The following is a 21,431-nucleotide window of genomic DNA, read 5'->3' on the forward strand; positions in this document are numbered from 1 at the left end:
GAAGTTGAGCTTGTCCAAATAGCACAATTTCTGTTTTCGTAGGGTTGAGTTGCAATCGGTTATCCAACATCCAGGTGGATATAGCCTTCATCCCGGAGGAAAACAAGGCTTTAGATTTGGACAGGTTAGAGCCAAAAGAGAAAATAAGCTGTGTATCATCAGCGTATGACATTTTCTCAAACCTAAAACCTCTGACTATCTTAGCAAGTGGGGGCCATGTAAATATTAAAAAGCATAAGGCTCAAACAAGAGCCCTGTGGTACTCCACAGGCCAGTGGCATAGTTCTGGACCTATAGGGGCAGAGGATGATCGTTTGGGATTTCTGTGACAGGAAATTCGCTAAACATTCAAGGGACATTCCTTGGATCCCTAAATCCTGGAGTCTGTCAAGAAGTGGGGAGTGATACACTGTATCAAATGCCGCTAACAGGTCTAACAAAATCAATATTGTCGGGACATTAGCGTCAAGCAAGCATTTAATATGATCTGTGACGGCAAGCAAGGCTGTCTCGGTACTCTAAAGAGGTCTGAAGCCAGACTGAGAGCTGTCTAATAGTCTGTTAGTCTCAAGGTCGGTTGATAGTTGATGATTGATATGTTTTTCCAGTAGCTTATTCAACGAAGGGAGGAGGGGAATAGGACGGTAGTTAGCTAAATCAGTGGATGATGGGTGGGTGATAGTCTCTGTCTCTTAGTCTTCATCCTTGGCCAGGTTTGGCAGCTGGTGGCATCTCGCTTTTAGCCCTAATAACCCGTTGCTAAGACCGTAGTGAGTGGAGCAGGAGAGTTGATGGTAATGTCAATTTAAGAGGCTGGAAAAACATTAAAGCATAAGATACAGAAACATTTGTATAAATTTACCGACTTTTCAATAAAAAACAGGAAGAAAATATTGGTATCAAATCTGCACATGGCCTATCCGTCAGCACTTTTGGACATTTACGAAAATATTTTCAAAATCAGACTCAACGAGGCATATTCTAAAAATTCCTTATTTTATAATACCGTTACAAATCGATTCCAAATGTGTTTACTCTGATACTTAGGCCTCATTACAAGGCAGATGGAATTACCACATTGAAGTCTGCCGGTGTTCCCGTATATGGTTTTCAGCGGCTACAGCTTCTGATTTTAAAGCTGGAAAAAATAGCTGTTAAAATCTCTTGAGGCTTTGGCTGCAATAGCAGCCACGCCCAGTCCTCTTCCCTGCCGAGTTTTTTTTCTTTCTGTTTTTTTGGCAATGGGGAGCTACATGCTACCCTCTGACAGGGCATTTAGCCCTTCCCCTCTACCCTCTTAACCCCTTCCCACCACCATCGTCCATACCCCAGCTCAAGTTTAAAACATGCTCCGAACAGGTGGTAAATGTGAGCAATAACTTCCACTCAACGGGGAATTCCATGTGGTTTTGCAACTGGGAAATCCAGGGCCGTAGTTATTTCCCAGTCCATGGGGTTTACTTGTAACTGCATGGTACCTGATTGAAGCTACTGCATGGTTTCAATATCAACAGATATGGAGTTTGAACTTAGTGGATTCTGTGCACCTTATAATGAGGGTTGAGCTAAGAATGTCCTTCTCTACTGCCATGCATGCAGACTCTGGTTCTACTTTAGGGTTTGGCAGATAGGTTACTCCATCACAAATGCAAACAACATCCTGTGCGCCTTACTAAATGTGCATCATATCCTAAGGCTTTTGAAATTAAACTGGCTGGCCTAAATCAGGCCCTCCAGCTTAGGTGGCTGTACAAAGGCAACATATACTTCCTACTTACAGCAATTCTCTTTTTCAATCCATTCTGTGCTTAGGATCCCGAAGGAGCGGCAAGCTTCCCCGTATGCAGCCAGAGAGCCGCACAGCTGGAACTTCTTATTGTTGTAGCACCCATCCAGAAAGCAGGACTCGTAGAAGGGGAGAGGGTCAAGGAGCCCATAACACGGCTGGAAGAAGCCCTTCATGTCTGTGAGCTTCAGGCAGTAGCCATCACTCTGCAGATTCTGGATGTGCACGTTATCGCAGGTGGACACATACTGAGAGTACTGCAGCTCATTGCAGCTGTAAGACAAATGATTAGAAAAAGGGCACAGACAACATCACCGACACATCAATAGAAGACATTATAAGATCAGCGACTCCATCTAGTTCAATTGAACATTTTCAGTTTAATACAGGGTTAATCATGCAAATTGTTACCCTGAGTCATACAAATATGCATAGCAAAAACTTCATTTGGAAGAATACAAAGAAAGCATATTTAATTATTTTTTTTGTGTGCAACCTTATTGAATACATTGATAAAGCTTCCTATGTATAGCTATACCCATTGACCACACAAATGCTTAGCAAGTATTATGGTGAATCTGTATATTTTATTCTACTGCATTTAGGCAGTAAGAGATTCGAAGCAAAATGTGATGTTTATGTTCGCTATTGCTGGGTAAAATATAGACTAGATTTTAATCCTATATGCTTTCAAGTATTTGTAGATATGCTTCCTATAGAAAGATCACACGTTATTGCCATGAGTCTGATCAAATATAGTGTAATTTGTAACGGATGCAGTAGTTTGAAATGAAACATTAATAATTAAAAGGCCTACCACAAGTTTAATTTATTGGGAACATCCTGTCAAAGATACCAATTCCACTTGTTTAATCTTTTTTACTTTTATTACTATTAGTAGTAATATGATTGTTATTATTGTTATTATAATTATGTTGCTGTTATTGTTTCCAACTAGTGCTATCTCATTAAATGATTCTTTGTTGCTCTGACAGAGCTCTCTGGGAGCCTGTGGTGTAGTGCTGGCTCTCAGTTCCAATGGAGAGGAAAGAGCACAGCTTCGAAAGAGGGTGGGGGTGGTAAAAGGAAAGCACAGTGGGTCATTGTGTGGGAGGCAGGAGTCCAGGCCATTTTGTATTTGGTACCATGAGGAGATCACATGGCTCTCACATTACTTCTCTGCCCTCACATAGCAGATAAAAGCAGGTGCAGACGATTTTCACATAACATAAAATTATAGATGGGTAAAAAGTGAAGTACGGGGATTTTGTCACATGGGGGTTCCGAATGAGATCCTAGACAATTTGAGCATTGCTCCTTTTGTCTCTCTTTTGTTACTCATAGCCCCTTGAGGATAGACATCCGTTATTCACTGCTCCCAGTCTATAATTCTACATATTATGTATGGCTCTCATTGAGAACCTCTAGCAAGAATATTGGATTTTAAATCCGGTTATTTAGTTCTATGACGTAGCAGCTGTGGAAAAGAAAAGTTGTTTCTCACTGCTGCTACACCATAAAGGAATAACCGGCTGGGCTGTGAGGGCTGTGCCAGTGCGGTAATGGCTCTCTGTTCTGACTGAAAACATTAAGCACCACTTCTGGAGGGTAAGCACAGAGAGTGGTGGGGCTGTCAGGCATGTAGCCAGGTATTTTCGTTCACACTTAGGATGAGGAGGACAGGTTATGTTTGGTATGACTTTCCCATTACGCATCTGCCCTGACATAGCAATTAAAAGCAGTGTCACAACATTTTGAGGGCTATACATGAACTAAAATTATAGACAGATAAAAAGTGAATAATAGCAATGTTTTTTCACCTTGTAGTTCTGAGCAACATGATAGACAATTTGACTCTCATCTTTTTCAGAACAATTAGAACACATCGATAAAAAAAGGTTCCCTTATTCACTGTTGTCACAGGGTGATTCATGCGCATTAAAATTAACATAACAGAGTGCTGCCTTGCTCATGGTTTACTGCGGCACTGAGATAATGTAGTAATCATGCCACGCTGGTATGGTGTAAACCAAGTAGGTTTATTCACAGGTTGGTTAACAGGTCCTGTAGGTGGTAAATCACAGCCCCACCAGGAACAGCCTGCTAGCTGCTCAGTCCCTCTCACCAACTGTCACTCCTCATCCAGTCACCCAAGCATTCTACACATAGCCCACACACCAACATTCTACCCAGAACACACACACACAGTATGAGCAGCTAGGGAAAGAGTAACATAGAAGAAATACCATGACATGAGAATACTACATACCTCTTCCCTAATGAACAGAAGAATGAACAAATGCATAAAACTATAAACATGCAATAAACTATAAATCATCACACGTAAATAGTCCATAAACCAAAAATGAAGGAAACATCATGAAGGAAATGAACTATTAAAAACAGAGTCAAAAGCCCAGACCGAGGGATGACGGGAACACCGCATCATGAGAGGGAAAGGAACCCAAGACAAGAAGGAAAGATGGATACTGAATACAATATAACCAGCCCCTCCTCAAATACAGAAAATAAATATAGATCAAAATGTAATGTGGAATAAAGGGACTGAACCCCAAAATCCTGCTCCTAACATAACCAAGGGACAACAATCTAAAGTCATGTGAACAAAGGGGCTAATACCCTGAGTCCTGCCCCCACCATTAACATGGGACAACCGTAAAAACGTATGTGCTCTCCATGTAGAAACAAGTCACGTGAACAAAAGGGACTAAACAAAACCAGTGTCCTGCCCCAAACTAAAATAAGGGACACCAATGTAAAAATATGTGTCCTCCCATTTAGGAAGACAAGTAATGTGAACAGAAGGGACTTAAACCCAACATCCTGCCCCAAACTATTCACTAAGGGACAACAAAAATGTAAAGTGCTCTCCATGTAGGGAGGCACGTAGGGAATATACCCCGGAATCTAAATTTTCCGTGCGGCACAAGGTATCTTACGCAAGCAGGTACCTAGACCCTGCAACCAGTCAAAAAGACCACCCTCACGTAAGGGTACAATGAAAAAGAGCTTAAAATTGGACATAAAAATATCAAAACTTACCCTGACGTAGGGTCAACCCTCTTGTAAGGGAACACTAACCCTGTGTAAGGGTTTAACCCCTGTGCAGGGGCCATGAACATTGTAGCTAAATGCTGCAAAATAAACAACATATCAATGCAAAACTCAATATGTAAAACTGTAATATTGTAATGAAATTTTGACTTAAATGCTGCATACTGAAATAAAAAATGTGAAAATTAGACACTAGAGGGCAGTATCGTACAACACAGAATACTGAAGAAATGCATGAAAACTAGATTTCGATTTAACAATCCTGGATTGACTCGAGAAGAGAAGTACTCTGATGAGCTTTTCAACTCTTTTTTTCACCATTGTGATGATGACATTTCTACATGTTACAGATTCTTGAAATCCTGGAGAATAAAAATCCAAAAGCTGCAGAGCGTCTTAATTTAATTGTGCTTGTCAAAACAACTGGCATCAAAATTAGTCACCTTCCACGTTGTGAATTACATGTGGAACAAATGATGCTTGAAGAAAATTTGAAAACGTCTATACTAGAAAAAAAAGTCTTCTCTTACCAGAAAATACCACTGTTAACAGACACATGCTGCAGACTAACCATAAGCTTCCGTAAATTATCAATCTTGATCGGAAACAAACGTGGTTGGCAACATTTGCGGTTCCCATTCGTAACCATGGGAACCGAGTAACAAAATGTCCGCTCTACGTTGCGTGCCATTGTGCAGAGACGTCAAGGGTCAGAGGTTGAAAGCAGGCTGATGCAAAGACACTGGATGCTGAGGATGCTCTGGATCTCCGCTAATACAAATGGAGATTCCACGACGTCATCAGTGTAAAACAAAACAGCGCCACAGAAGGATCTCTCTTCTGACAAACGGTGAGAGCACGTGCACACAAGTACAAGCGCAGCTGCAGCTAACTTACAGTTAATGAAGGAGGCGTCATGCGAATATCTTCAAACATGGAAATAACCACTGAATGGCAGAAGCTGGGCTAAGTGTGGTGAGTTACTTGTCTCTGTCAGCAGTCCACCTTCAATGATTTCATGTAATTTCACTCGAACATGGCAGCAGCTCACTTAGTGACATAGATTTCTTCTGGATTCTTCTGTCTGGCCGAGGCTCCCTGTTACAACGTTTGTCACTTGAAATGTTCATGAAGAATGTGACTCAGACGCTGGGGAAAATCTGGCCGAGGCTCCCTGTTCCAGTGTTTGTCAGACGTTTCCAAGGAAATTAACCTTGTGCCATGAATTTTAAATTAGTCACAGTTTACCTTTTAAATCAGATGAAACCGCATTAAACACCAGGGCTTTATGTAATCCTCCAAATTTCAAATTTGTTCCAAACACATGTCCTTGAACAACGTTAAACATTTGAACAAAGTGAGCCACACACAAGTTAAAAAACTGATGCTTACTTCTTTTGAAAGTTGCATATTCTGTCCATGTGCCAGGTAAACACCACACAACACGCTTGGGCAGGGGCTGTCCGGTCTGATGGACACTGGTGGGGCTGCTTGGCGTGCCGTTAATGTTGCGTATGTGGTTCCTTACTTTGTGGCTCCTTAAGTTTCTGTTTTGAGTCTTGTGACTCATGCTTGTTGCATCTTGTTCCTGTTATCTGTGCCAGTCATTTTCTCTCTGTTGTAGCCTTTTCCCAACCTGTTGTGGAAAACATCTTCAGGTTTCTTCAGACTACTTTTACCACTTTTCGTGCGTGGGGAGGTCTCCAATTCATCGCCAAAATTAATGTAGTAATCACGCCACGCTGGTATGGTGTAAACCAAGTAGGTTTATTCACAGGTTGGTTAACAGGTCCTGTAGGTGGTAAATCACAGCCCCACCAGGAGCAGCCTGCTAGCTGCTCAGCCCCTCTCACCAACTGTCACTCCTCATCCAGTCACCCAAGCATTCTACACATAGCCCACACATCAACATTCTACCCAGAACACACACACACAGTATGAGCAGCTAGGGAAAGAGTAACATAGAAGAAATACCATGACATGAGAATACTACATACCGCTTCCCTAATGAACAGAAGAATGAACAAATGCATAAAACTATAAACATGCAATAAACTATAAACATAAAAGTACATCATACGTAAATAGTCCATAAACCAAAAATGAAGGAAACATCATGAAGAGGAAATTAACTATTAAAAACAGAGTCAAAAGCCCAGACCCAGGGATGACGGGAACACCGCACCACGAGAGGGAAAGGAACCCAAGACAAGAAGGAAAGATGGATACTGAATACAATATAACCACCCCCCTCCTCAAATACAGAAAATAAATATAGATCAAAATGTAATATGGAATAAAGGGACTGAACCCCAAAATCCTGCCCCTAACATAACCAAGGGACAACAATGTGAAGTCATGTGAACAAAGGGGTTAATACCCCGAGTCCTGCCCCCACCATTAACATGGGACAACCGTGAAAACGTATGTGCTCTCCATGTAAAAACAAGTCACGTGAACAAAAGGGACTAAAAAACAACCAGTGTCCTGCCCCAAACTAAAATAAGGGACACCAATGTAAAAATATGTGTCCTCCCATGTAGGAAGACAAGTAATGTGAACAGAAGGGACTTAAACCCAACGTCCTGCCCCAAACTATTCACTAAGGGACAACAAAAATGTAAAGTGCTCTCCATGTAGGGAGGCACGTAGGGAATATACCCCGGAATCTAAATTTTCCGTGCGGCACAAGGTATCTTACGCAAGCAGGTACCTAGACCCTGCAACCAGTCAAAAAGACCACCCTCACGTAAGGGTGCAATGAAAAAGAGCGTAAAATTGGACATAAAAATATCAAAACTTACCCTGACGTAGGGTCAACCCTCTTGTAGGGGAACACTAACCCTGTGTAAGGGTTTAACCCCTGTGCAGGGGCCATGAACATTGTAGCTAAATGCTGCAAAATAAACAACATATCAATGCAAAACTCAATATGTAAAACTGTAATATTGTAATGAAATTTTGACTTAAATGCTGCATACTGAAATAAAAAATGTGAAAATTAGACACTAGATGGCAGTATCGTACAACACAGAATACTGAAGAAATGCATGAAAACTAGATTTCGATTTAACAATCCTGGATTGGACTCGAGAAGAGAAGTACTCTGATGAGCTTTTCAACTCTTTTTTTCACCATTGTGATGATGAAATTTCTACTTTTTACAGATTCTTGAAATCCTGGAGAATAAAAATCCAAAAGCTGCAGAGCGTCTTAATTCAATTGTGCTTGTCAAAACAACTGGCATCAAAATTAGTCACCTTCCACGTTGTGAATTATATGTGGAACAAATGATGCTTGAAGAAAATTTGAAAACGTCTATACAAGAAAAAAAAAGTCTTCTCCTACCAGGAAATACCACTGTTAATAGACACATGCTGCAGACTAACCATAAGCTTCCGTAAATTATCCATCTTGATCGGAAACAAACGTGGTTGGCAACATTTGCGGTTCCCATTCGTAACCATGGAAACCGAGTAACAAAATGTCCGCTCTACGTTGCCTGCCATTGTGCAGAGACGTCAAGGGTCAGAGGTTGAAAGCAGGCTGATGCAAAGACACTGGATGCTGATGACGCTCTGGATCTCCGCTAATACAAATGGAGATTCCACGACGTCATCAGTGTAAAAAAAAACAGCGCCACAGAAGGATCTCTCTTCTGACAAACGGTGAGAGCACGTGCACACAAGTACAAGCGCAGCTGCAGCTAACTTACAGTTAATGAAGGAGGCGTCATGCGAATATCTTCAAACATGGAAATAACCACTGAATGGCAGAAGCTGGGCTATGTGCGGTGAGTTACTTGTCTCTGTAAGCAGTCCACCTTCAATGATTTCATGTAGTTTCACTCGAACATGGCAGCAGCTCACTTAGTGACATGGATTTCTTCTGGATTCTTCTGTCTGGCCGAGGCTCCCTGTTACAACGTTTGTCACTTGAAATGTTCATGAAGAATGTGACTCAGACGCTGGGGAAAATCTGTCCGAGGCTCCCTGTTCCAGTGTTTGTCAGACGTTTCCAAGGAAATTAACCTTGTGCCATGAATTTTAAATTAGTGACAGTTTACCTTTTAAATCAGATGAAACCGCATTAAACACCAGGGCTTTATGTAATCCTCTAAATTTCAAATTTGTTCCAAACACATGTCCTTGAACAACGTTAAACATTTGAACAAAGTGAGCCACACACAAGTTAAAAAATGATGCTTACTTCTTTTGAATGTGCATATTCTGTCCATGTGCCAGGTGAACACCACACAGCACGCTTGGGCAGGGGCTGTCCGGTCTGATGGACACTGGTGGGGCTGCTTGGCGTGCCGTTAATGTTGCTTATGTGGTTCCTTACTTTGTGGCTCCTTAAGTTTCTGTTTTGAGTCTTGTGACTCATGCTTGTTGCATCTTGTTCCTGTTATCTGTGCCAGTCGTTTTCTCTCTGTTGTAGCCTTTTCCCAACCTGTTGTGGAAGACATCTTCAGGTTTCTTCAGGCTACTTTTACCACTTTTCATAAGTGGGGAGGTCTCCAATTCGTCGCCAAAATTAATGTAGTAATCACGCCACGCTGGTATGGTGTAAACCAAGTAGGTTTATTCACAGGTTGGTTAACAGGTCCTGTAGATGGTAAATCACAGCCCCACCAGGAGCAGCCTGCTAGCTGCTCAGCCCCCCTCACCAACTGTCACTCCTCATCCAGTCACCCAAGCATTCTACACATAGCCCACACATCAACATTCTACCCAGAACACACACACACAGTATGAGCAGCTAGGGAAAGAGTAACATAGAAGAAATACCATGCCATGAGAATACTACATATCGCTTCCCTAATGAACAGAAGAATGAACAAATGCATAAAACTATAAACATGCAATAAACTATAAACATAAAAGTACATCATACGTAAAAAGTCCATAAACCAAAAATGAAGGAAACATCATGAAGAGGAAATTAACTATTAAAAACAGAGTCAAAAGCCCAGACCCAGGGATGACAGGAACACCGCACAGCACGCTTGGGCAGGGGCTGTCCGGTCTGATGGACACTGGTGGGGCTGCTTGGCGTGCCGTTAATGTTGCTCATGTGGTTCCTTACTTTGTGGCTCCTTAAGTTTCTGTTTTGAGTCTTGTGACTCATGCTTGTTGCATCTTGTTCCTGTTATCTGTGCCAGTCGTTTTCTCTCTGTTGTGGCCTTTTCCCAACCTGTTGTGGAAGTCATCTTCAGGTTTCTTCTGGCTACTTTTACCACTTTTCGTGCGTGGGGAGGTCTCCAATTCGTCGCCAAAATTAATGTAGTAATCACGCCACGCTGGTATGGTGTAAACCAAGTAGGTTTATTCACAGGTTGGTTAACAGGTCCTGTAGGTGGTCAATCACAGCCCCACCAGGAGCAGCCTGCTAGCTGCTCAGCCCCTCTCACCAACTGTCACTCCTCATCCAGTCACCCAAGCATTCTACACATAGCCCACACACCAACATTCTACCCAGAACACACACACACACAGGCTGAGCAGCTAGGGAAAGAGTAACATAGAAGAAATACCATGACATGAGAATACTACAGATACCCCACCCAGGGTGATTCATGCAGATTATTAGTTAAGATAAATTAACATAATAGTAAAAATAATAATAATTATTATTATTATTCTTATTCTTGTCATTGGTATTGCTATTAGTATTATTGCTGTTGTTGTTGGTATTATTATTGTTAGTATTATAGTTATTATTGTTGAGTTTATGGTACTTATATCACGCCGCCCTCAAGGTACGGTTAGCGGACACAGCCCAGCAACACAGAGAGAATGTATCCATATTCGTACATGAGAATAAAGACAAAACTTTAGGAGACAATAATTAGCAACATCTATTAAAGTTCTTAAAGTAGAGGTCCAAAAGGTTATTCAAATACAAGTGGAGCCTGAATAGGTGAATGTTTAGGGAATATGGAAGGCAAGCAAGTTGTAATTGCCTTTGAGTTCTTTTTTGAGGCTGTCCCAATTCTGGGAGCTTGACAGGAAAAAACTTGATTCAGAGTTTTTGATCTTATTGTCATGAGATTTCAAAAAGTAGTGTCAATTTGCTTTCTGTGTTCTCTGTTGCCCCGTGGTGTGGAGTTTGCTTCTTAGGAAGGAAGGCAGGTAGGCTATTTTGAAGTCAATTCTGGCCTTATGTGGCAGCTGTTAGAAGTTCTTTAAAATGGGTGCAATGCTGTCTGATTTTTTGCACCCTTTACACAGAATGCAGTAGTGTAAGATGGCTTTGAGTGGTGGCACAGAGGTTCAAGACCAGCTAGCAGGGATTTCCCACCATCAATGTGAGAAAGGAGGTTATTGATAAAAATAGTACCATTAGTTCTGTTCATCAGTACATACCTCATAACATGCATTAAGACTATTAGATGTGGATCTAATTATATTTCTGAGGGCTTTAGCCACAGGTTACCCAAATGATCCATGTCATTATAAATCCGTATCAGCCATGAATTTAACATGAATGAGAATTATTACCACAATGATTTTGATTCAGTCAGTAAGCAACATAGCAAAGATAGGAAGTTTCCGCTATCTTTTTGCTGTTATGGTGCAAGGAGATTATTGGATAGTGTGCATTGCTCTTTGTTAAATGCTACAATTAAGGCTAGGATTGTGCTTAATGGACACTTACCAGCATTATTGTTGTTAACGTGGAGAGCAAGACATGGATGTTTGTTAACTAAAAATATTGTATGCAATATATATATAGCCTCTATATCGAAGAAAAAACCATGAAGAAAGTTCCAAAGTTTCATATATCGGAACTTAGACTTACTTTGTATACTGAAGACATATTGTAATATTTTGAAATTTACACGACGCTGACAGAATTATTCTGCTAATTCGTGTATTGAGCTATATCAAGCTTGAAAATTCATTGAGAAACAAATCCAGACTGGAGGTACTCATTGAGGGATATATGTGATTTTTTAAAAGAAGATAATTTTTTCAGCTGACTATTTGGAAAATGTATTAAATAAGGATTCACTATATTAGATGTCCTACATCTTTCTTTGTCAGGAAGAAATAATTTGGTTTAAAGGAACAAAAGTCTCTGCTTTTGTTCTGTTTCAGATTGTTTGTTGAAGTACCTGATTGTAAAGATTTGGGTTAATTGTTGGGGCGAGGGGAGGGTAAGTGAAAGACTCACACAGGCAACAACCATAATCCTTGTTAGGGTGCATCACAAAAGTCACTAAATTAACCTGTGTTTAACCCTCTGGAAGCATACCACAAAAGCAGTCTGGCTTAATTTAGAAGCAATGTGTAAATTATGTATTCAGCACACAAACAGTAATACAGTGAAAGTGCAACACAAGAAAAATCCCAAACCAATTTAGGAAAATAGAGTAAATTGCAATACATGTGATGACACCGAACCAACACAAATTAAAATCAGTAGAATCAGAAATATTTAGTTTTGAAATGTCAAATAAATATAGCACCTAAAAGCACCAAGCACCACTCATGGTCATCTGGTCATACTAGACCGTAGGAAAGTCACAAGTTATCTTTTCAAAGACTAGTGCAAAGAGCTCCATTCACAGTGGAGGAGGCCATGAGGAGCAGGGTTAGCATCATGGATGGTGGCCTCTATGGTGGAAAAAGCAGGCTGGTCGATGCAGGCTTTCATTGCAGTAGCGCAAACAGTCAGTTGGGCGTCATAGATAGTCATTGCTGGATTTTCACAGTGATGCTCACTGCGGGCTGAGAGTGCTGTAGCTCTGAGTGCAGAACTTGCGTTGCCGGTTGCAGCTGGTGGTCTCTGTAACGTGAAGAGTTGGGCTCACTGGAACTTTGCATTGGCATACATTGCAGGTGGCAGGGTCTCGGCACGAATGGGCCCATTTGCCATTGTGAAGAACCCAAGACCTCAGGGTTTCATCTTTCTTCTCAGGAGGAGCTCGACTAATGCCAGTCAATGATGGGGGACATGGGGATGCACCTGTTGAGGATAAGCAGAGGCCAGCAGTGCTCAGGCAAATCAAGTTACAGGTCCAGGTAGGTCCAGTGCAGCAGGTCAGATGGTCAGTTGTGGGGAGGCCTCTTCAGCTTGTTATGTCCCTTTTGCTCAGACAGGAGGTAAGCCAATTGACCCTTTGAGGCACTCAGTTTAGCCTGGGATGAAAGGAGCAGGTCCTGTCTGCCTTCTCAGAGAGCAATACAGTTCTGAAGCAGCTGGTCAGCCCTCTGGTAGCTGCAGGGCATTCCTCTGGTGGCAGGGCAGTCCTTCTGCTGTAATATCAATGGGTCCAAAAGTGTACTAAAGAGTTGCTCCCAGGGACCAATAGTTATACCCTGTGCCAACCTTTGTGTGTGGGGTAACACCCTGTCCTACCACCAAATCTGGTCCTGGAAAATTCTCATATTGCCCTGTCAATGTTCAAAGAAGTCTGGGATGGTAAAAGACTGGTGTTAGTTTCTTTTGTGTGTGTTGGAGGCAAACCCTGTGAAGTGCAAGTGGAGTAGGGCACAGCTCTGCTGCCCAGCAACTAAGGAATACACAAACCCCAACAGCAGAACCATTCATAATCATGTGAGCCAGTACACTGGCAGAAAGTCACAAGTAATTAGAGCAAGAAAATGCCAAATTTCTAAATGTGCAAAAGGAACATATGATGAATGGAATGCTGAACAATGCAAATATTCACACCCAGTCACATAGATATGGGTTTAATCCATCATTCTTTTGCTCACCACACCACCCCAGTTTGGACACAGCCATATGCAAATCAGTCTTGACCCTGTTCCTCACTGGAATAGTCCAGTTCCGCCCTGGACCAGAAACAAGCATCCTGGGACCGATTTCAGGGCATCACCCCTCATCAGCCAGGCTAGCTTGAATCCAGTGGCGCAGTGAGCAAGGGACCCACGTCTGGACATACCCTTGCCACTTAGGGCGACAATTGCAAAAGGAACAAATGATGGAGGGAATGCTGAACAATGCAAACATTCACCCCCAGTCACAAAGATTTGGGTTTAAACCATTGCTCTTTTTCTGACCTTGCCACCCCAGTTTGGATCCAGCCAATCAGTCTTGACCCTGTTCCTCATGGAAACAGTCCAGCCTGAACTGCCAAGCCAGGTCCTCCCTGGACCAGAAACAAGCATCCTGGGACCGGGTTTGGTCCATTATTTGTTCCTTTTGCATGTGTCGCCCAAGTGGGTTTTGAGTTTTTATTATTGCCATTGTGATGTGTTGTTCCAGTGGTTGTGGTCATTTGAGGTGTTTGAGTTTTGATTATTGTCACTGTGATGTGTGGCCTGTGGCTTTGATCATTTGAGGTGTTTTCTATGTGATGTGTAAATGAGTTAGAGTGCACATCTAAAGCAATAATTTTATGTATCTAGTGTATATATATAAATATCTCTTGCAGGATGTCCCATAATATTTGCTTAAGTTTTATCTCATATTATTTTCTGCTTGTTTATTCATTAGTATTATTCATGCATTTAACTGTTGCATTTACCAAGTGGGTTATTATTGCTTGCATAGAAATATATATATCTCTATGTGACTTTGAATGTTGTGCATTTGGCATCTGGGAAAGCCTTTCTGTTAGAGAACATTGCATTAATAGAAACCCCAAGCCTTATTCTAAAAAGAGAGTCTAAGCATTTTGAAAAATAAAATCCTTTTCTAAAGGTGTTGTTGTTTTTTCTACTGCTTCGCCGTGTTTTGAGCCACCGTGTGGGAGATTCTGTATTATCTGAAAGGCGAAGCAAGACAGTGTCCCTACTTACCTGTTGAATTTATTAATCAGATTTCACAGCAATAATTGTACACAAGTCTGCAGTGGATCATCAGGCAAACTGACGGACCCCTTCCATGTGGATTAGGGGGCAAGGCAAGGCACTGCTCTTTCCTCCACCCTTTTCTCTCTTTCCGTAAATGATTTGATTTCCTTCTCGAAAAATTGTGATGGAGATGTGCCAAGGCTGGCCAGTACCAGGATTCTATCATTGATGTTATGGATGATACCCTCCTAATATCTAAAATTCCGATGGGTTGCAAAATATTCTATGTAGTTTGGAGAGATTTAGTACCCAGAGGGGTCTTGAGAGACATGTAGGCAAAACAAAATGTATAATTCCACATCTTGGTTACTCCACTCAAGCCAATCCTATGCTAGGTAGTGTACCCTTAGACCATGTTCATGTCTTTGACTGCCTGGGACTGACCCTCACTAAATACGTTGATTGGAGATGCCATATTGAAAAGAGAAGGCTTAAATTAACTCATTAAAATAACTCATACTTCCATCCAATTTCTCCAGCAATCCAGATTTATAAAATGCAGGTAATAGGTGCTGCCTTGTTTGGGGCTGAGCTATGGGAGCATAAGGATATTTTTATTTTGCTAGTTAGTGAGAGCCGCTTTTTACACCAGCTACTGGGACTACCTAATAGAGCACTATTACCTCCACTTAGATTTGACCTAGGAGTTAGTTAATGAGGGGGAAGGGATCAGACCCACACTTTTCTGGAGATGGATCGGGCCTCGCCACAACTGCACTCTGATCGAGCGGTCTTAAAGAAGTGCTAGGGATTCTAAGTTCGATAAACTTGCCTTGGATAAAATATATAAAAGATACTTTGGACAAAATATGGGTGTGTGGATCTGTGGACAGAACCAGACGACACACTACTTAGTTAGTAAAACCCTGTTGAATAGGAGGTTCCTGCAATACAAAATGGATCAACTGTTGGCATTCTCCTCTTATGGCACCCGGATTACTCTTTTCATAAAATCAATGTAACCTATAGCTTGGAGCAGTTTTTAGATGAAATAGAGCCTCTATTTGACCCAAAAGATGTATATGCAGTTCAGATACTGCACCTTACCAATTGCTTTCTTTACTGGCAAATGGACAGGGAAATAGAGCCATACAGGATATACATGCCATAGCTGCTAAGCAGATAGGGGTTCGGAAGTGTGTGTTTTTTCTTCTGCCCAGCTTATCCAGAACCTTATTCTACTTCAGAGCTGATACTGGGTATAAATATTGGACACTCTGACCCAAATCATCAGTACACCTCTGGACCTGTGGAAGACTCTGAAGGACAGCTGTGTTGTTGTGCTACTCTTCTGCCCTGCTGCCTGAGTGAAAAAGACTGGGCCTGTATCTTGCACCCAGGACAAGCAGAGTGACTCCAAGAGCTAGTTGGTTGCTCTCCTGATCAGAGCCTCATGGACAGAATAGACAACCATCTTGAACCCCAACCTGCACTTTGCTTGATGTGAGTCTTGGTCCCAAAGTGGTGCCACCCCATCCTGGAACCTTAGAAATGGGTCTGAAGATGCTCTTCTAGCCCAGCTGTGGTTTCTTCGGCAGAACCGACACAGCGCAATGCATCTCCTTGCAGCCCTGATCCGGACCCATCCCTGTGTGACACATCCCTGATGAAGGACCTCGCATTGCAGCCACCAGCTTTTCAGAACTGCTGCTGCGCAATGCTTCCCAATGCAGGAATTTGCATCAAAAGCCTATGTTGATGGCTTCCTAAACGATGACATAGGACCTCGCATCACCACACGCAGTTCCTCTGAAACACCTCTGTGCTACACATCCTCGACAGGGGATCTCACAACACTACACAACTAGGAGATAATGTACTTTGTTCAATGTGCCTAACTTGGTCCCTTTATCTGGCCCATTCTGCATTGTGGTCACCCTGAACTTACTTTTTCCCAGTCCAGCATGAACCAGATAACCACAGATGGTGCTTTGTGCTTCTAAGCACTGTTTTTACTTAAATCTTTAAAACTGCTTGTCTCCAGTTCTACTGATTGCATTTTGGTCTCAAATACTTTATTAAATTTTAGTCCATGGTGTTAAATTTGCGTGTGATTTTTCTTGGTCTTTGTTTTCACTGTATTACTGTTTGACGTGCTGCATAAATATGTTACACATTGCCTCTAAGTTAAGCCAAGCTACCAAAGGGTTAAGGACAGGTTAATTTGGGGTTTGCTTGTGTTTCACTCAGACAAGAACTGTGGTTGCTGCTTGAGTAGGGTTTCACCCCCCTCCCCAAACAGTAACCTAATGTTCTACACCCAGTATCTTATAATGTATTGACTGCATTCTACTCCAGAATACATTACTCAGTCTCTTGTTACTCACATGCAGGTTTAGACCAAGGGCAACAGGTTGGGCCAGGGCCTGACCACAATCAAATCCCTACTACCAAACCCCAAAGCACATGGCTGAAGTCCAAGGCTGTGCATAGCAGGTGATGGTCCCCCGTGACACAGTGAAGCCCTACTGCCATCTCTTCTCCATGTGATCGACATCCATGTGCAAAGGGGCTTGGCCTTCTGTTTAGGATTGCACACCAGGTCTGGCCAAAGACCAAGCATTGCAGCACACCCCTAGCTATAAACGACCAAAGGCTATGCACAATAGGTGTTGGCTGCCTGAGGGGTTTGGGTACGGAGCTTAATTACAGGCCATTCCATGTGGCCAGTCCCCACTATGACAAGCCCAAAGCCATCCACAGCGCAGTCTACCTTCTAATGGTTTGTTGGGCACAGGGAAGATTGCATGTTGTACACAGTCATAAAGTCTTGCTGAAAAGAACCGAAGGTAAGGTAAAGTTATGGTAAGCTTTAGTTATAGCACTGAAATTCACAGGTTATATTTAGGACCTCAATCCATAACTCACACAAAGGCCATGCAAACCATACCTTGCATGAAATGCAATACTTATGACATCACAATATTTATAATAGGCTTGGGCAACATTTTAATTACACCGTAGCAAACAGAGTGACTTAATTAATTACGCATTACTCTTGTGATGGGAATTTACCAAAATTACACAATTACACCAATTTGAGAAATTAGGGACAATAATCCTACCACAGGAAAACAGGAACAACGATCTAAGAGAGAGTGAACAGATGCTGGCTACTGCTGTTTGCGTACTGTAGCATTTAGTGCTACTTTCTTAGTGAAAAATGTATCCTCTGGCCCATTTTGAATGCAAGACAATAGTGCTAAATGCCGGATAATGCTTCTCCGATAATTATGCATAATTACAAGTAATTCTGCTATAATTATGCTATAGAGAATTACAGCGGATTTGTCCACCCCTAATATATACCTATAAATAAACTACTGAAAGCAAAGTGTAATTAAATAACAACACATACTCAAACCAGCAAATGACACTACAAAAATTAGGAAAATATACTATGCTAAAGTAATTTCTGCAGCCACTTATGGGGCCAGGGTCTGGGGTATGGTGTCTACTGACACCATACAACGTAAGAGGGTGGTGTTTATGAAAGGTTGTTAGCTCTCACCAGTACCTGTTCGAGTTTTAATTTCCATGTTAAACTTGGAGCACCATATATAACAAACATAATCTATCTAGCACCTATCTTACTGTGGCACTCAATTTGGGGAAGAGAGTCTGCAAATCTGAATCAGAGTATTTTTAGGGGCTGCCAGTAATTGGATTTTACTCACAATATAGGGTGGTTACAGTATGTTAAAAAATCATTGAGGTGAGTGGACCTGTTGGAACTCAAAGAGAATCCTCACAGTTGGGCCCTTATTTCAAAGTCCAGAACTAAGGAAATCTTTCTAGCAAAGGTGCAGAGGGAGAGAGAGAAGGGAGGCGAATCGCTCAAAACTCACAGTGGTGTTATATTTTATGATCCCTCCTATAACACAGGATTTTCATTCTCATTTAGTCACAGTATCGAACCTCCAGCATCGTTGTATTCTAGTTAGGTTCACATTAAATTATATTCTGTTAATGTTTGGCTATCCGAGCAAGATGTACTCAGTAACAGATGTGCCACCATGTCCCTGTGATAGGTCGTAGCCCCAAGCAAATTTACATTTTTATTTTATAATGCCCAGAGAGAAATATTTATTTTACCCCTTCTGGCAGACACAATTTTAGACAATGCCGGGTAACCTAGGGGCATATTACCAACAACTAGCGATAATTATCGCTATGTTGGCTTAGCGGCAATAATTTTATCGCCGTGTCGCGGCGATTTTTATCGCTTAGGAGCCTTGCTATTATCAAGGTTTATCTCCTAAGCGATAAAAATCGGCCGAAAAGCATGAATATCGCTGTAAAGTCAGCGATATTCATGCATTACCAAGCTAATGCTCTTAGCCATGTTATCCACCTCCCATTGGTTAACATGGCTAAGAACTGCTCAGGGCAGGTGTTAGTTTTTGGAGATATTCGCGCTTAGCGCGAATATCTCCAAAAGTTGGTAATAGGAGATAGCGATGTTAGCGACTGTTTCCAGTCGCTAACATCTTGGCACGCCCACTTTGCATGTCATTAGTGATAAATATCTCTGACATGCAAAGCGGGGCCCAAGATGGTCACTATCTCCTACTAGCTGTCGCTAACTGGTGTTAGCGACAGCTAGGTAATAGGGAGATAATTTTATCTCTGCTTTCTTGGCTTTTAAAGCCAAAAAAGCGGAGATAAATCCCTTGATAATTTGCCCCCTTGTATTTTATCCAACAGCTAGCAGATCCCTTTGTATGTTAGTCTCTGGCTTCATTTTTATGGTCCTCAGTAAAGAGTAGGAGAACTCATTCCGACATGCAAATCTGTGCTGGCTTATGAATTTGTGATACAATGATTTTATTGTAATACTGTAACGCTTTTTGGGATGAATTTATCATGACGGAGCTTTTGATCCATTACTCCTAAACTTTGAGAATATCTTTATAATCTTCTTTATATTTTTAATATTTTATTAACTAATGAGTACATATTTTATGTACTTTATATGCTATAGAACTATAGTGAAGTTAAGATCTTTTTGATTTGATTTGATACTACATTCATGGTCTCTGTCAAAGTAGTAAGTGTAAAGTAATCTGTAACCAAAAATGTAAGATATTTACATTTGTTGTTTTTTTCTGTTTAATTATGGGTGGTCGTAGTCATGTGTTCCAGGAAAAAAATGGGAGTGTGAGGGCACGGTCTGTCATTCATGTTACTAACCTTGGCACTAGAACACATTACTTTAATTGTGCTTCAATATTCGACCAAATAAATCATGGGTCTCTGAGCAAATTATTTAAAATCAATGCACCTCAGTTTACTCATTTGTGCAATGTGTAATCTAGCAGCTATGGTACCTTTTCTGCATGCCATTGGTCTTCCAGCTTTGTGCCAGCACCACACTGCTTACTACAGGCTTTCCTCGCAACGTCACATAGTCGTCAGTCAAGTCGCCATTGAAGTTCCCACACAGGCCGCACACCTTATTCTGGAGTCGCTCGCTGATGCTGATTTTGATCACGTTGTAGCCATTGTAGTGGATCTGGATGTCGGGACTTGTGTCAATCACCAGGAACCCCTCACTGCTGTAAATTTTTGTTGACAGCCCGGTCACGAAGGGGATGGTTACCTGGGTGCCATTGACCTGCAATGCGCAAGGAATGGGAGAATGGCTTAAGAGTTTGAGGTATGAGCAGAGAGCAAATACCACATGCATGAATCAACATTTCAAATTAGTGAAATGGAAAATGGCATCCAAATAAAAGCAGAAAACGCACTCAGTCTAAGAAGAAAAGAGGCAGGGTCTGATTTGGAGTTGAGTGGTAATGGAAAATGATCTTATATGTGGACGAAGTAATAAGTGATTAATTTTGTGTCGGGACCCGGAAGGAAATATCATGCATCACTCATTTTATTGCCACCACTCACAGTAGCCTCTTTCAACCTCAAAGAACACAGAACTCAAGAACATCCCGAAGCCAACAAAAACTGGGGGTAACCAACCCTTTGCCTTCTTTCATTGCAGCTTCTCACTCAGTTAAGTAGTGTATGAGCGTCTCGAGAGTACATAAAATGTATTGAAAGTTTGCTGTATGTTGGTTGTATGTTCGGCATGTTTGAAGTGAATTAGGTGATTGTCATAACTGTGTGCTGGTCGTGTGCAATTGAGAAAATGTACGAGTATTGTTCAGTGTTTTGTAGGAATATTGTACGAATTTTCAGGCAGCTTAAATTTACATCAAGTTATTCTGTTGTAGGAAACAATTATATTTTGTAAAACTCATCATGGTTGGTAATTGATACTCTAGGTCAGTGTTTCCCAAACTTTTTGACCCGTGACTCCCTTTACCGGGTTGGCGGTTGGCTGTGGCTCCCCACCATTTTTTGCCGGTGGGTCAGGCAGAGCACTGTGCTAGGCACTGATTTTTGACTTGAGTATTTTAGGCCACGCCCTTTGTTGCATCAGCCACGCACGTTGAGACACCCCCTCCCGGCTTTTTTCATCCCACTTGGGGCCCTGCATTTGCATGGTTGTAGGAGTGCTTCTCCCAACACATTTTACCTAGAATTCCTGACTAGTTTTGCAGTACAAAGTGTGGGAAACGTGCAGTATTACCTTGTTAACTCTTTGTTCTTACTATGAAACTCATAAAGGGGAGAGAATGCCACACCCTGGCGCCTCAGTTTACCAGGTGTGAAACACGGGGTGGGGGGGAGATAATTGAGGCTCAGAGTGTCTGCCACTGTGATCTCTTATCAAAGGTGCTCAG

At 41.7% G+C, this 21,431-nt stretch overlaps 1 protein-coding gene across 1 annotated transcript in view; it reads right to left on the reverse strand.

Annotated features, from left to right (window-relative positions):
- TECTA (tectorin alpha) overlaps positions 1-21,431 on the reverse strand; it is a 386,873-nt gene that overhangs the window by 44,195 nt on the left and 321,247 nt on the right. Inside the window, exons 14-16 of the mRNA XM_078682151.1 lie at positions 20,019-20,305; positions 4,413-4,427; positions 1,779-2,059 (exon numbers count right to left, since the gene is read on the reverse strand). Of these exons, the coding sequence (XP_078538277.1) occupies positions 1,779-2,059; positions 4,413-4,427; positions 20,019-20,305 (583 nt within the window). The remainder of the gene's footprint in view (positions 1-1,778; positions 2,060-4,412; positions 4,428-20,018; positions 20,306-21,431) is intronic.

Source organism: Lissotriton helveticus, chromosome 3_1, assembly GCF_964261635.1.
Source record: "Lissotriton helveticus chromosome 3_1, aLisHel1.1, whole genome shotgun sequence".
NCBI lineage: Eukaryota > Metazoa > Chordata > Amphibia > Caudata > Salamandridae > Lissotriton > Lissotriton helveticus.